This window comes from Syngnathus acus, chromosome 15 (genome assembly GCF_901709675.1).
Source record: "Syngnathus acus chromosome 15, fSynAcu1.2, whole genome shotgun sequence".
Lineage (NCBI taxonomy): Eukaryota > Metazoa > Chordata > Actinopteri > Syngnathiformes > Syngnathidae > Syngnathus > Syngnathus acus.
The window spans coordinates 12,045,759-12,062,283 of NC_051100.1; the positions used below are offsets into that span (position 1 = coordinate 12,045,759).

At 47.5% G+C, this 16,525-nt stretch overlaps 1 protein-coding gene across 8 annotated transcripts in view; it reads left to right on the plus strand.

Moving 5' to 3' along the window:
• The first annotated feature begins 68 nt into the window (after nt 1–68).
• itsn1 (intersectin 1 (SH3 domain protein)) overlaps nt 69–16,525 on the plus strand; it is a 36,486-nt gene continuing 20,029 nt past the window's right edge. Inside the window, exons 1-29 of one of the 8 annotated variants that reach the window (XM_037272056.1) lie at nt 69–249; nt 4,540–4,597; nt 4,751–4,843; nt 4,964–5,027; nt 5,274–5,434; nt 5,508–5,696; nt 5,862–5,937; nt 6,025–6,125; nt 6,202–6,265; nt 6,346–6,483; nt 6,793–6,887; nt 7,012–7,151; nt 7,236–7,358; nt 7,524–7,673; nt 7,819–7,959; nt 8,043–8,130; nt 8,327–8,466; nt 12,181–12,299; nt 12,453–12,727; nt 12,932–13,095; nt 13,515–13,529; nt 13,815–14,056; nt 14,344–14,605; nt 14,883–15,079; nt 15,148–15,230; nt 15,316–15,488; nt 15,575–15,620; nt 15,701–15,822; nt 16,311–16,434. In XM_037272056.1, coding sequence (XP_037127951.1) covers nt 4,570–4,597; nt 4,751–4,843; nt 4,964–5,027; nt 5,274–5,434; nt 5,508–5,696; nt 5,862–5,937; nt 6,025–6,125; nt 6,202–6,265; nt 6,346–6,483; nt 6,793–6,887; nt 7,012–7,151; nt 7,236–7,358; nt 7,524–7,673; nt 7,819–7,959; nt 8,043–8,130; nt 8,327–8,466; nt 12,181–12,299; nt 12,453–12,727; nt 12,932–13,095; nt 13,515–13,529; nt 13,815–14,056; nt 14,344–14,605; nt 14,883–15,079; nt 15,148–15,230; nt 15,316–15,488; nt 15,575–15,620; nt 15,701–15,822; nt 16,311–16,434 — 3,613 coding nt within the window. In that variant the 5' untranslated portion in view covers nt 69–249; nt 4,540–4,569. The remainder of the gene's footprint in view (nt 250–4,539; nt 4,598–4,750; nt 4,844–4,963; nt 5,028–5,273; nt 5,435–5,507; nt 5,697–5,861; nt 5,938–6,024; nt 6,126–6,201; nt 6,266–6,345; nt 6,484–6,792; nt 6,888–7,011; nt 7,152–7,235; nt 7,359–7,523; nt 7,674–7,818; nt 7,960–8,042; nt 8,131–8,326; nt 8,467–12,180; nt 12,300–12,452; nt 12,728–12,931; nt 13,096–13,514; nt 13,530–13,814; nt 14,057–14,343; nt 14,606–14,882; nt 15,080–15,147; nt 15,231–15,315; nt 15,489–15,574; nt 15,621–15,700; nt 15,823–16,310; nt 16,435–16,525) is intronic. The other 7 variants (XM_037272057.1, XM_037272061.1, XM_037272062.1 and 4 more) reach the window with 7 other exon arrangements.

Sequence of the window (16,525 nt, forward strand, 5' to 3'; positions counted from 1 at the left end):
ATCGCGAGATTACATTTCCTAAATTTTGACCCCGGTTGAATCTCGCGATACTTTGTGGACGTCACCCCCATTTTCCCCAACTGTCCCTGCTCGCACTCAGTCGGGATTTCGGAACTACCAGCACCGAGTCAAAAAAAGAACGGGGGCGCTTTTTGGAATTAAACTACACGGTTTGGTGTGGTTTACGTCATCTAGTTGAGCGAAGGAGGGACTTTGTGCATGAATTCAATATGGCAGTGTTTCAATGAGGTAAGCGGAATTGTTTCGGATGTGATGCGAAAGAATGTCCCCTGGCTGAGTGAGCATAGGGGGATGACGTTAGCTCCGCGTTAGCAACGATGCTAGACGTTATGATTGATGTCTCGTAACAGTTCCAAAGCTCGTTGCCTCGCCGTGCCCGGACAAAGTGTAACTTCGCCGGCGTGTATTCATCGTGATGACAGATGTTGGGCGGCGTTACCCCGGCAGCCAAAGTGTTAGCCGTCGCTATGCTAACGTGAAATCACTGCATCTTGCACCGCTTGTTGTTAACCTCACGCTAACCAACATTCGGGTGTCGTTTATGGTCAAACCCATCTTTTGGTTAACTAGCACGCACAATGCCATGAGTCCGCTTGATAACGATGAATAATAACAATGTTTCCCATTAGCTCAGGGATAGGTTGATGCTACTTTAGGCTGCCCATCCCTATAAATCATTGCGTAAGAAAATGCAGCCGCGTGCGTAAATGTCATATTAAATGCAGATTTAATGTCCATCTGGTGTCACTAAACGTGTCTGCATAACGGGGAAGAGTCGAAATCAGCCTCCTGGGTTGGAAATTCGATCAAGACGCCAGTGCGAAGTACAGTAGTTTCTATGGTAACGATTGATGCTTGAAATAAGGTAAGTGTATTTGGAGCTCATATTTTGGCCTTCCAGGTTATGCTCGCGCATGTAGCTTATATCGCTCAATAAAGCAGTTCTTTTTCTTTTCTTTTATTAGCATAAATTGCACCAATACCACTTCACCAGCCTGAGCCGTGTGGACATGCCTAACAACTGCAATTTATGCTCTGTAAATTGAGTAGATTTAAGTAAACAATGCTGAGATAAAGTATCAGTACAGTTCTATTGTCACAATGTGTGCGGTTACATTTAGTTATTCATAGTTAACAATTTTGGTTAGTTTTGTTCTACTGCAAATTTATACTCATAAAAAGGCTCTTCACATCCATTATTTCCAATGGGGAATCATTTGTTTTGCAATAAGAACTGTTTGTAAGCCAACCAGTGCCAATACACAGGATTTAGTGGATTGCGACCCTGCTGATTGAACCAAAATAGCAAGAATTTGCTGTGAGAAAGCACACTGCGTCTCTTTTGCAACTGTTTACAGACCTCAACTATTTTCAATCAATGTGGCGTCCTTGTTGATCTTTTAGGAACGACAGTTGTCTGGCTGTTTTTCCCCGAGATATGACTTTCCAGGCCATCGGTGTCATTAACAGTTCTTAAATCCATAAACATTTCCATGTAAGAGGGGTCATGGGGGCAAACAAGGGGGCAGAGAATGACTCAACCTTAATCGCTGTCGCCACACAACAATCTGGGATGTGTGTGTGTGTGTGCACGTGCGCGCGTGTGTGTGTGTCACTGTTAAACCGGCATCTGCTACAAGCCTTGATAACAGCATTGCGGCTTTCATCCCCGTGCTCTAATTAATTTATCCAGACTAATTCCATCAAAACAAACTCTGAGAAATACGTCCAACTCAAAGCGACGACTCGAAGTGATGAATATTTTTCAATCACTAAATGCAGCTAAATACAATGTTGAGTGGTATGATGAGAGCTAAATCAGCGGTCCCCAACCTTTTTAGCACCATGAACCGGATTACTGCCAGCCAATATTTCCACGGACCGGTGTTTGATGACGTCACGATTTTTGCGAAGAAAATTTCTAAAATCAATTCTAGAAAATCAAAATCAAATGCATCAATAAAAAAATAGCATAAATAAATCACAGACTGCACATTGTTTACGGATGTTTTCTTCGCAAAAATCGTCCGTGTGTGAACTATCCCATTTCCGCAAAACAGACCAACCACAATCATAAACATCACCGTACTGTTTTTCCAGCCAATCATATAGCAGAACAACAATGGAAGTGCGTCAACACATAAACACCACCATCCCAAAACATCCATCAACCATTAGCTGCATCGGGGAAGTCTGTATGCGAACACCACAGTATAATATAATAATAAACTTTTAACAACCACTTTAGTTGCAGCGCCCTCATAACATTGTACCAACAACATAACATGAGTAATGTTATATACACGTCACCTAGGTGTAAAATAATGCGTTATTGATTCTCGGACCGGTACCGGCCCTGGGGTCGGGGACCACTGAGCTAAATCACATGCCCCCCCTCCAAATATTCCCCGCTTACAGGTTTTTGGCTTGGTCAGAAGCGCAAGAAAAACAAAAACTCTGGAGGCATTTTGTTAGACAGCAACAATTGTGGAATAATAAAAATAGAAGCGACGCAGTGTAGAGTGAGGACATAATATGGAACCCGTTATTGTCACTGACCGTTACAGATATGGCTATCGAATATAAGATTGATAATAGATGGGGCCAGATTGATGAATCGGCTGATGTTAGCTCTTGGCAAAAATGGGTTAAGGCAGGATTAAGGTGCCAAAAAGAAGTTATGTTATAATTACAAATATACATTTTTTATGAATCGGTCGATTTATTGGTTATTGTAATTTTAATATGCATTTCTGTGAGCATTAATCTTACCTTGTGATCGCCTGGCGACTAGTTCAGAGTGTACTCCCTTCAAAGCTCATCGCGCCGCGATAATAAGCATCAAACAACAAAGAGTATGTATGTATCATTGGTAGACTTTGTTTATGATCCTATTATTGTTTTGTCATGTTTTTGAGCCCTTGCGTATGAAATCTCAATCCTCCATGTTTCACACATACCCGACTTACTGACCGTCGAAGCATAGTCTTAAATTAGAACCCAGTTGTCTATCGATGAATCAGGCAATCACATGTGTATGAGCGTTGCCGGCTTCGTCCCTTTGCGGCCTCACGTTTGACGCTGTAGTTTCTGCAATGTTGAGTGTGTGTGTGGCTTTAATTAGCAAGGCCTGGCCCGGTGAGTGAGTGTGTGTCACTGAACGAGAGCATCGTTGGCCGTCGCTGATTCAGTTTAGCGGCCGGTTGGTAACTGGCTAGCGCTCAAGTTGAGTTGCTCGTCATTTGTGGCTATCAAAGCTCCATTCCGAGTATGCTTATGATACACATTTATGTTGTTGAATGAAGTGGTTGTATGTGTACTGGCGGCTGTGTTTATCCGCGACCACTTGGGGCGCCATCGTGCAAGTGCTGGCAGATGACTTTACAATGTTTTACAAATTACAACAATTTTGCAATAAAATGTAAGGCTTAATTGCTTCAACTTTTCCTGTTTCATGATGAAACAATGATATCCAAACATATGAACTGTACTTCTTAAATGCAAAGCATAGTACACACTATAAATTGTAAGAATTAAAATATAAATATATATAAAAAATAAAGTCGTTTTTCTAAGCCACAAATTGCAGCCTTTGCGATTTGAAAAATCTTGAATAGCAATTAACTTTTGAAGTTATTAAATTGTTTAGCCCTCTATTTAATGTTACGACTAACAACAAACTGAGTCAAGGATTTTTGTTTGCACAACAGCTCATGAGTCTTGATGCCAGCCAGAGGTGGGCAAACCTTTTTGCTCAAGGGCAATATTTTTTTTAACATAGACAGTCTGGGTCATTCCTGATCGAGGTTAAAAAAAAAAGCTAAAATGTCTACATATCAAGCCATAATTAAATTCTCATTTTTGATTATTTTATCTATTGGTGCACAGTATACTAATCTAAATTTCACACTCAATGCTTACGCAATCTTCCACATCTTCCTGAAGAGAAATATTCTTGACGAAAATATCTATTGGTGGCAGTCAAGGAATGTAAACGTCCAAATTGTAATTAAAAGTTAAAGTTAAAGTCCCAATGATCGTCACACACACATCTGGGTGTGGTGAAATTTGTCCTCTGCATTTAACCCATCCCCGTGTGATTTTGATCCATCCCCTGGGGGAGAGGGGAGCAGTGAGCAGCAGCGGTGCCGCGCTCGGGAATCAGTTGGCGATCTAACCCCCCAATTCCAACCATTAATGCTGAGTGCCAAGCAGGGAGGCAATGGGTCCCATTTTTATAGTCTTTGGTATGACCCGGCCGGGGTTTGAACCCACAACCTTCCAGTCTCAGGGCGGACACTCTACCACTAGGCCACTGAGTAGGTTAATTAGTGAGTTAATGGAAATGCTCAGAGCGGAGTGCGCTGTATGTGGCCCACACACCATAGGTAGCTGACCCTTGAGCCATATGACACTCGTATGGTCTGTCTCCATGTTCAGTGAACCAATCTTTGTGTGAGTTGGTTGATGCTTAATCGCATTCATCACTTCCAATACTTCGCTTTCCTACTTTTACAGGTTGTGTTTCTGAAGAAGACTGAGTGAACCATGGCCCAGTTCCCCACAACATTCGCGGGTCAGTAAGCGCAACACCCTGTGCTCTTGCCGCCTCTCCACGGGAAGTGAATCTCATGACTAACACATTCTCCTCAAACCTCGCCTCTTGCTGCCCCGCGTCTCGCCCCCCCCCTTTTTTTTTTTTCTTCCTGTCCGCTTGTTGGGGTCTCAGGTCTAGACGTGTTCCTGATCTCGGTGGATGAGAGAGCCAAACATGACCAACAGTTTCACAGCCTCTCTCCCACTGCAGGGGGATACATCACGGGTAACTTGATGTCGTGAAGCCATACGCATGAAATTGCACATCTCCGTCAAGGTCGAGCATTGTGCAATGACGTGTCATCCCCTATGCTCACTTCCTGTGTGTGGGTGTTGATGTTTTCAGGGGATCAAGCCAGGAACTTCTTCCTGCAATCCGGACTGCCGCCACCCATCCTGGCCCAAATCTGGTGAGTCTGCACACAGATTCTGACGAAAGCTTTGACGGTTGTGTCCATGTCCTGCGCAGAGACATTTTGGGTGATAAATGTGGTTTTGGGAATGATGCATGGGCTGAAAAAACATATTTGGTTTTCTCTCTATCTCTTGCTCTCTCGCTCTCTAGCGTTTGTTGTTGTGTATTTGTGGAGCGATAGCTGAAAAGAAGCCCTCCTTCCTGCAGAACCGTCGCTCATGTCCATTTATTTTGCTCGCAGGGCCCTGGCTGACATGAACAATGACGGCCGTATGGACATCCATGAGTTCTCCATCGCCATGAAGCTCATTAAGCTTAAACTCCAGGGACACCCCCTCCCTTCCGCGTTACCCCCCAGTATGAAACAGGCCCCACTGTCTCTACCCCCGCAGGCTGGCTTCGGTAAGGCTCTCGTGCAGACGATCCATGACAAATGGTGGATCTGTATACTCAATGTCTGTTTTCCCGCCTTCAGGCATGCCCGCCATGGCGCCCATCGCCACTGCTCTGCCGGGCGTGCCCCCTCTTCCGCTCCCTCCTCTACCCGTCGGCGTCTCGCCGCCTCTGGTCTCGGCGGCGGCGGCGCCCATGGCCAACGGAGCCTCAATCACAGGCGTGATGCAACCCATCTCGGGCTTCTCCCACCCAGGTGACGTGTCTCGGCGTGAGTGCATCTCAGCAAGCACGTATTGACACGTGGTATCGTGTTTATTTTCAAGACAGACTGGAGACGTCTTCATCGTCGTCATTTTTTTGCTTTTCCATTAATCAAATACAATCACTATTATCATCTTTGGGGAAGGAATTTAAATATGTGTCCTTTTTACAGCATCTTCAATCAACAAGGCCTCTTTCAACCGCTCCAGCACCAAATTACAAAAGGCTCCATCGTTGGATGCCGCCAGGTAGGTTGCCGCAAGTGTCTGCTGTCTGATACGTTGAGGAAAACAAAAACACCAACCATCGCTCTTATGCTGCGTTGATCTTGGCAGCGCTCAGCCCCCCGTCGACTGGGCCGTCCCTCAGTCGTCGAGGCTCAAGTACAGGCAGCTCTTTAACTCCCACGACAAAATGATGAGCGGACACTTGACTGGTACGCTCTCCGGCACCTCCAGAATTGTCCTCTGTGTGTATATTCATTGACATTTTGCACTTTTGTTGTTGTTCAGGTCCACAGGCGCGTACCATCCTCATGCAGTCCAGTCTTCCTCAAGGGCAGCTGGCCTCAATATGGTCACTACTTGAAATTTCTACTCCTCATTCCTACATTTGCCCACTCGTAGCTGAAGCATAAAATGTTCTCTTCTTGACAGGAGTCTGTCCGACATCGACCAGGACGGCAAGTTGACGGCGGAGGAGTTCATCTTGGCCATGCACCTCATCGACATGGCCATGTCCGGCCTGCCTTTGCCCCCCGTGCTGCCGCCAGATTACATCCCGCCCACATTCAGGTACATCGGTTCTCACAGTTTTCCGGACACTTGAAAGGAGAGAATTTTTTTCCAAGGATCCCCCCCATAGTCCAAATGCCAGTTAAACATAACTTCCACGTGCACCACTGAATACCGTAATTTTCGGACTATAAGTCGCACCGGAGTATAAGTCGCACCAGCCATAAAATGCCCAAAAAAGTGAAAAAAACCCATATATATGTATATAAGTCGCTCATGAGTATAAGTCGCCCCCCCACCCAAACTATGAAAAACAAAAACGCGACTTATAGTCCGAAAATTACGGTAGTGTTGTTGCGCACGTTTCAGGCGTGTGCGAAGTGACAGCGTGCAGTCGGACCAGAAGAGCGTCCCTGAGGAGGCAGAGGAGGAGGTGGAGAGCAACCAGGACAAGAAACTCCCAGGTGCTCCATCATATGTTGTGGTTGCCATGGTTATCTTCTACCGCATGGTGATAATAGTAAAGAGAAGAGAGGAACTGCCATTAACCATTTGCAATGAGCTTGAATTTGACCCCCCTCCCCCCAGTTACGTTTGAGGACAAGAAGCGGGAGAACTTTGAGCGGGGCAACTTGGAGTTGGAGAAGCGACGCCAGGCCCTGCAGGAGCAGCAGAGGAAAGAACAGGAGAGGCTGGCGGCGCTGGAGAGAGAAGAGCAGGAGAGGAAGGTCGCTTGCGCAGATCGTGGCAATCTGAAGCCAGGAAGCCAACGGCGCCACAGGAAATGTCTTGCTTCGGTGTTTGTGTGTCAGGAGCGCGAGAGGCTGGAGCAAGAGAGGAGGCGACAGCAGGAGTTGGAGAAGCAGCTTGAGAAGCAGAGGGAGTTGGAGAGGCAGCGAGAAGAGGAGAGACGCAAAGAAATCGAGAGGAGAGAGGTTAGATTGGGAGCAGACGCACCGCCGCTCTGACAATGTTGAGTGAGCCACCTTTTGGCAAATGTCACCAAAGCGGCACCTTCATCGACAAATGTGCCAACTTTGAGTTTTATATCCAGCTAAATTCCCACGGCGATGCTAACGGCCGCTCTGTGTGTGGTCTAGGCCGCAAAGCGTGAGCTGGAGCGCCAGAGGCAGCTGGAGTGGGAGCGGCAGCGTCGACAGGAGCTTCTCACTCAGAGGAACCGAGAGCAGGAGAGCATTGTTCTCCTCAAAGCCCGCAAGAAGACCTTGGAGTTTGAACTGGAGGCGCTGGTAACACAACACCGCACACACAACAAGCAAGAGCTGGCACACTTTGCAAATGCAAATTGATCGTCGGGAAGCGCCGAGCGGCTGGCGACTTGGCTCCTTTCGAGAAATGCCTTTGGCATTTAAGGGTGTTCTGCCTGGGCCGCAGAATGACAAGAAGAGCCAGTTGGAGGGCAAACTGAAGGACGTCCGCTTCCGTCTGTCGGCTCAGCGCAGGGAAGTGGAGCAGACCAACCAGACCCGGGAGACGCGCATTGCCGAGATCACGCTGTTGCAGCGGCAGCTGCAAGTATGCTCGGCGACGACCTTGCGGCTTCTTTTTCTCCGATACGGCGCGCCGCTGACCGCAACGCTTTGCTTGTGTCATTGCAGGACTCCCAGCACTGGCTCGGGAGTCTCATTCCTGACAAGCAGACTCTCAACGACCAGCTCAAACAGGTTCAACAGAGCAGCCAGCACCGTGAGTGATTTAAGAAAAAAAAACAACAACAAAAAACCACACTGTTCGCTGCTCAGGTTTTTTTTTATAGACGTCGGTGTAGAATGGTGATATTTCAACCGAAAGGCCAATATCCCAGTTTTCCTGGGTAGCCCTAGCGTTTTATGATCATAGCAGGTGAATATCTGATCCCCGCAAACTCGCTTTGTGCGTGCAGGCGACAGTCTTTCATTGCTGCAGAAGGCTGTGGACCAGAAGGAGTCCAGCAGACGGCAGCTCAAAGAGCAGCTGGACACCGTGGAGAGGGAAACCAGGGCCAAGCTGCTCGAGATCGATGCTTTCAACACTCAGCTTAAGGTATACAAACACTCTGTGTCGTTTGGCTGGCTGGCTGTAGGTCTGTCTGTCTCAAACATTGAACCAAAGACTTGACGCAACGTGCACGGCATTGCACGATTTATTTGCTAAATATTCTGTGTGTGCAAGTCAAGAACTGACATTTTTCAGTATTCTTTCCACGATTCATCCAAATACACCCAAATATGTTGTTGCTTTATGCAGTGGTGGTCTGCATTTACGCCGCTTATTTAATTCACTGTTGCACAGCATTGATTTGTCATTTACAGTATTGATGTTTGCTTTAGTGTGGGTTGCCGTGTAGGATATTAATAATAAAAAAACGAGCTGTCTTAATTTCACCCGCAGAAAGAGGAAAATGGAGGCTTCACTGTATTTACTGTCAGATGTTTGAGTCAAATCGGAGAGACATGGACTCGGAGGGAGGAAAGAAGCAGAATAATTTGAATGAATTATTGAATTAATGAATTATTTTCTTTGAGTGGCTTATTTAAATGTGGATCAACTCGTAGACATGGGGAAGACGTTGCTAGTTGACCTATAGGTAGACGCTAGCACTCCTGCTTTGAAGTTGACCTGGCTTCCTTTTGACTCAGCATCCTCCCCCCCCCCCCCCCCCTGCATTATTCCATTGCTCTTCTCTGGTCTCATAACCCGCCTCATAACCCGCCTTCACCCCGTCCACTTTTGTGAGATTTGCACACTGAACCCTTCCTTCTGTTTAATATTCCTTTATTTATCCCCCTCCAACACTGTTCTCCCTTTTTTTGCTCCATTGCCAATGCCAGTCTCTGTGTGAGTTCTATGCCAGCCACTGTGCCAGGATAGAAGCCCTGCGACGACAGCTTGACGGCGAGCAGAGAGGGAGACAGGTAGAAGCACACCACCGTTGCTGGGCTGGGGTGGTACTGTGACCGGGATTCGGCCTGATAGATGAGAATTAAGAAAAAAAGAAAACACATGTCAGGGCATAAAAAGGGTTGTGTGGAAAACACTTTTGAAGTAGTGGACAAGAACTACTTAGGAGCATGAGCATTTGCAGTGTGAGCATTTTCTTTTTAAAGGGGACATATTACCGTAATTTCCGGACTATAAGCCGCACCGGACTATAAGCCGCACCAGCTAAAATCCGGGGATATTTTAGTTTTTTTCTTATATAAGCCGCACCGGACTATAAGCCGCACGTGCACACGAGTTTTTTTTACAAAGAAAGACAGTACACAGAATAACATACTTTAACATGTCTTTCTAAACATTGCCTGTGACGCAGCAGTAGTACCGCAGCAACACGGAAGTGTGCACGCGAGTTATTAACAAAGAAAGACTGGACACAGAAAGCATTTTTAAAGTTTTAATAACATACCTTAACATTTCTTTTCAAACACTGCCTGTGACGCGGCAGTAATACCGCAGCAACACGGAAGTAACACAGCACTAATAGGGTTTGATTAAATAAAACATACCGGTAAAAGTCACTGAGACGCGGCGGTAACACAGCAGCAACACGGTAGCACAGCACTAACAGGGCTGATTAAAAAAGCATACAAGTAAAAAAAAGAGCTTCATCGTCTTCATCTTCCTCCTGTGCATTGAAACCATCGAAGTCTTCCGATTGGAATAGCGTTAGTTATCCTTTGCCACACACTTTCTCAGTATCTGTTTCGTCGTCGGTTTTATGCATTTCTTCTAGCATTTTCCATGATGAGGGTCTGTTCATGCTAATTTTATTCATGCACGAAGCGCTAGATTACATTAAACTAGCGAGCGACACGTATAGCTCCAGAGTAGACGGGACCACGAAAGAAAGAAAAGGGTGATGCAACACAATGTCATCAACATCGACTGCCTTTAGCTTAAAGGCGGCATCATATGCATTTCTTTTGTCCCCCATAATGACGGTTTGTGTATAAAAGCTTCCTTTCAGTAATGTCCGTCTCGATCTCGTTCTGTCTCTTCTTTGTGTGAATTATACGGCACTATTTGCCTGGCGGATGGACATGCGATCAACACACCACTTTTCTCCCCAGTGACCGTGTCCATATATCCCTCCACCCAGCAAAGCGGTGCCGCACAACAGCGGTCCACAGCCTTTTTACGAGTGTATAAAAGTGATCAAGTCATCACAAAAATCACGGAAATAATCATATATAAGCCCCCCATAATGACGGTTTGTGTATAAAAGCTTCCTTTCAGTAATGTCCGTCTCGATCTCGTTCTGTCTCATCTTTGTGTAAATTTTACGGGACTATTTGCCTGGCGGATGGACATGCGACCAACACACCACTTTTCTTCCCAGTGACCATGTCATATCCCTCCGCCCAGCAAAGCGGTGCTGCACAACAGCAGTCCACAGCCTTTTTACGAGTGTATAAAAGTGATCAAGTCATCACAAAAATCACGGAAATAATCATATATAAGCCCCCCATAATGATGGTTTGTGTATAAAAGCTTCCTTTGACTTCAGTAATGTCCGTCTTGATCTCGTTCTGTCTCATCTTTGTGTAAATTCTACGGCACTATTTGCCTGGCGGATGGACATGCGATCAACACACCACTTTTCTCCCCAGTGACCGTGTCATACATCCCTCCGCCCAGCAAAGCGGTGCCGCACAACAGCGGTCCACAGCCTTTTTACGAGTGTATAAAAGTGATCAAGTCATCACAAAAATCACGGAAAAAATCCTATATAAGCCGCACCGGACTATAAGCCGCAAAATTTGAGAAAAAAGTCACGGCTTATAGTCCGAAATTTACGGTATATTTTTTTGCTCGCACTTTAAACAATCCTCAGGTGTTTGGGACATGTTTTCTTTTTTATTCGATAATTGCAGTGTGCTTGACACGCTCCTGAAACGTAGTCAGTTTTAAATGGACACACACGGACGGGCCAGGTTGCTTTGGTTTTGTTGCCTTTGCTGGGACTTGACACGCATGGACTGACCATTATGTGTGTGCGTGTGCGCGTGCTGTGCTGTCTACGTCTCAGGTGATGACGTTGGCTCATCCATGGCAAACGCGTGCTACCACGTCACCAAAGTTGCGATTCGAGTGTAACATTTCCCTATGGAATCCCCTCCTTGCGTCTTTGCTTACCCTTTTCTCTCCTGCTTCTTTTCCCATTCACATGTCCGTTTCCTCTCTTGGGATGCTAGCAGTCGTGCGGCGTTCTGCTAATCTGTGATGTCGTGTTTTGTCCTCGTTTGATGAAACCCTTCATATTGCTCGCCGAAGCAGCCGACATGGGAGCCACAAATCTTGCCGTCCTCTCACGTTGACGCTCAGTCACAAAACTTATACGGCGGCTGTTAGATTTGCGATTGGCTGTTGTCTGAATTTATGCCTACTCACAAAAGATTCACTGCTTTTGCAGCGCGGACGTTTGAGTGAGCGGGCTCAACTCAAACTCCGTAACTATGACAAGTTGCAAATGCTCAACGGCAAGTATGTGGCGGTCCACTGGTCCACAGAAATGTATGCATGACACATTGTGTCCCGCACTTCCTGTTGCGGGATGACTTCAATCCGTTCGCTCCCAAGTCGAGACAAGTTTAGTCTGCGCAAATGACACATGAGCTCTCGAATGGCACAGTTGGTTGTCATAACTACAGAGTGGTTATTGTCGCCGCTGTTGTCGGCACGTGAAGCAGGCAGCCTGCCCGATCCCACGCCCTCCTTACCGCTCTGGCTTCCCGTATCTCCCGTGTCGCCTCGCAGGAGCTGAGAGAGATCCACAGCCGGCAGCAAAGGCAGAAGCAGAAGGAGCCGGAGGGAGACGCACACTCGATGACGCAGGCGCCGATCGACAGGCCGTCTGCCGAGTTGCAGGAAAGCAGGTAGGACTCCAAACGGAGCAAACGGCTTCCAGCAGAAGACTTGGTATGTTCGAAAGGAAACATTATTGGATTTTCATAAACTTGATTACGCAGACGATTACTTTGTTCATATGCAAGTTCATTTTTACACGACGGCCTGACATTGTACTTCAGGTTGTCCTCAGACAAAACTCTGACTTGGAGGAACGACGACGCAGGCAGTTCCGCCCTAAAGGCTCCCAGCCCCGCACCCGCCTCGCACGCTTGGCTCAACCGGGTGACCCAGGAGGAAGAGGAGAGGAAAAGGCGAGGCCCGGAGGACGACGCGGAAGGTCACAAGACTGCTGCATCCGTGGAGGAGAAGGACGAGGACGCCCGGGGCAAGAAGGACATGCAGGAGGAACTCAGTAAGCTCTTCAGCCAGCCGGTCGATCCCTGGGCTTCGACAGGTCAGTTGAAGGCGACGTGCTGCTGTGTCTAGTTCCGATTGGTGGGCGGATTCCAGCTTCGGCCTTCCTAATTTAGTGCTTGACTTGATCGATTTTGGGCACAATAACTTGAAATGTGCTTCAAACTTGAAGGTTAAGACTTGAGGCAGACTTGAAAGTTGTCCATGTTTGACTTGGTTTGTTAATCTTATTTTCTTTGCACAGCAGAAAAGGCTCCAGTGGCAAGCCTGTTTGAGCAGAAGGCAGCAGGCAGCGGCTTTGAGCAACAGCGGCCGGCGGCGGTAAAGGTGGTCTACTACAGAGCGCTGTACCCCTTTGACGCTCGCAGCCATGATGAGATCAGCATCGCCCCCGGTGACGTCATTATGGTACAAAGCATGCACACAACTTGGCACCCCCTCAGCAATGAAATGGTAGCTCAATAAACACTCATCAAATTGGGCACAGCGACTGTAATAAACCTCCTTTTTTCGCTGGCAAAGGGCATTGTTTTCTTTCCAGTTCTTTTCGTTTACTAATATCTTAATGGTACCACTAACCGTAATCATTTTGTTCACTAAAATCGTCACATGAAAACTTCACAATGTTTCAATCCGACCTCCCGTTGATGTCATCATGTCAAATAAATAGTGCTTCGATTATGGACAAGTGTAAATTTGGTAAATTCCCAGATGCCTTTGTGTGTGTGTGTGTGTGTGTGTGTGTGCGTGTGTGTGTGTGTGTGTGTGTGTGTGTGTGTGTGTGTGTGTGTAACATTTTGCTCTCTTCTCTGCTGTGCAAACTGAAGGTGAGGGGGGAATGGGTAAGTGCCCGGACCAGTCGGGCCCGGCCCAGCCCGGTGTTGTGGACATTGTCAGCTCATACTCACTCATGTTTTTCCACCTGCCATTTGAATGCTTCATACCAGCTAGATTATCCTGTATGGATTTAGATGTGCTGTGTTGAAAAAAAGAAAAAAAATCACCGCACCAGCTTGTCCATAAATAAGGCATAGGTTGATCTTTTTTCTGTCAGAAACATGACCATGTGTCTGGATTTCAGCTTTGCATGTTGTCCATGACTCTCACCGTCTCCTGTGTCCCACTAGGTGGACGAGACTCAGACGGGGGAGCCCGGTTGGCTGGGCGGAGAGCTCAGGGGACGAACCGGCTGGTTTCCGGCCAATTATGCTGAACGGATACCGGACAGCGAAGCGCCTGTCAGCCTGCGGGCGACTGCTTCGGCCACGCCCACTTCGGCCTGGCAGCCCGTCAGCACGCCGCCCCCCGCACCTGGGCAGACCTCATCCGCGCCGTCTGCCAACAGTAACTGGGCCGACTTCAGCACCACGTGAGGATTACGCTCGACATTTTTTTCCGCGTGCCGAAAAGCCACAATCCTCTTTCTTCAGCTTTAAACCCTGTGGCTCAAAGCCAAAGTCAAGTCCAAAGGTTGTTCTAATACCCATCCCCAGTCTAAACACGACTCGGGCTTCACCGTCAGCTGTTCTCGAGCATTTTGACAATGGGAATCATTTAAGTCGCAGAATATTGTGTGTGTTTTCTGACAAGTTAAGCACCGACCCTTACAACAACCAAGAGGAGACGCTCTTTTGATGGCACTTTTGAACTTTTCAGATGGCCATCAAACAGCAACAGCCAGATGGACAGCGAAGGATGGGACGCGTGGCCCACCTCCTCCGCCGCTCAGAATCCGTCCCTCAGCGTCCCATCAGCTCAGCTGCGACAGCGTTCGGCGTTCACGCCGGCCACCATGACCACGGGGTCCTCGCCCTCCCCCGTGCTCGGCCAGGGGGAGAAGGTGGAGGGATTGCAGGCTCAGGCCTTGTACCCCTGGAGAGCCAAGAAGGACAACCACCTCAACTTCAACAAAAACGAGGTCACCATCATCTCAACTTTTTTTTTTTTTTAATTACGTGACCCATAGTTATTTGTGACCAAATTTCTTATTTTTATTATTTTTCCCACCACTGTTACTTCCACTCCTTCAAATCTTCACCTTCAAAATACAGTGCTGGTGGACTGATTTTCAAATTGGATTCTTTCTGTCACCACACTCAGCAGTCACATGCAATTTCTGTAGAAATTGCATTCTCTCTTTGTATCGTATAGTGTTGTCTGTTTTTTTTTTTTAAATAGACATCATTGTGTGACAGATTATAACGGTGCTGGAGCAGCAGGACATGTGGTGGCTGGGAGAGCTCCAGAGCGGACAGAGAGGATGGTTCCCCAAAAGCTACGTGAAGCTCATCTCTGCCACCATGACGCCCCCACTCGCGTTTCCCGCGGCGGCTCCGATGGCAGCCCCAATCGCACCCCCGCTTGTTTCCTCAGCTCGTGGCAAGAACACCAGGTATGCTTTTTCTCTTCTCCAATTAAAGAGGCACTTTTCAATCACTGAAGTTCTCCTTTCTCCAGCAGTGAATGCGTGATGTCAGAAAGTCCCCCTAATGGAAAACGCCCCTCACCCACCCCAAGCAAGCCCTTGGAGTCAGGAGGAGAAGGTAAGCCACACACAAAGCGGATGCCTCCACATTCTGCTTGTGTGCACGTGCGCCACCACTCACTTGTCCTCACGTGCTTACGTAGAGTACGTGGCCATGTACACTTACGAGAGCAGCGAGCAGGGCGACCTGAGTTTCCAGCAAGGAGACGTCGTCACGGTGACCAGGAAGGAGGGCGACTGGTGGACAGGCACAGTCGCGGGCAAGACCGGGGTTTTCCCCTCCAATTACGTCAAACCGCGGGACACCTCATCGGATGTGAGATATATAGACTGCTGCACGGAATGAGATGAAGCAGCATGTGGCTCTTGACAAAAGTTCATTTCCCCCACCCCTCTCTCCAGTCTTTAGGACCAGCAGGAAAAACGGGGAGCCTTGGCAAAAAACCAGGTGACTTAATCATAAGCACATCTTTTTCAAACGTGACCACTCAATAATCCTCTTTCTTTTTTCTCTTGTCTCTTCATCAGAGATCGCCCAGGTGATTGCCCCCTACTGCGCAACGGGAGCGGAGCAGCTAACGTTAGCGCCGGGCCAGCTTATCCTCATCAGGAAGAAGAACCCAGGCGGCTGGTGGGAGGGCGAGCTTCAGGTACAACGACGCATGGATAGCCAGAGCAGCGACAGTAACAGGCTAACATTCAGCGGACATTTGCAAGCTGAGTAGTGATTAGTCGTCATCCGAGCCTTGTGCACGTGATGTCATTTGTAGTCAACAGCAAGTGACAAAATGTGTCATGATTGTACATGAAAAATAATGATGAATTATAGTAATTTTTTTCAGTGCTGAAAATTGTGAAGTACATTTGATATACCTTTTAAAGTTCTAACATGGTTCACACTAAAGCAGAAGTGCCGGCAAGATCGACAGCTAAGATTGATTCCTAATTTGTTTCTGTGTTGCACAAGCTTCAGAGTGCTTGATCCTAGGACGCATGAAAAGAAGGGTTGATGTGTTTAGTGAAGCACACTCTGCCATACGCAGATGGATGGCATCTGAGCGCTGTGCTGAGTTGCGTTCACGGCACAAAGCAAGCCGTTTCATTGGGTGCTTGACATTCTGCGCTGTGATCACTCCAGGCCCGGGGGAAAAAGCGACAAATTGGATGGTTTCCGGCCAATTACGTCAAGCTGCTCAGCCCCAGCACCAGCAAGACCACGCCCACTGAGCCCACGCCGCCAAAACTAGTCCCCACCAACACTGGTACACACACACACACACACACGCACACACAGAGTTTTCATGAAACATGACAAAAAGATGCATCTGGGTGAAAAGTCATTATTGCCTAGTA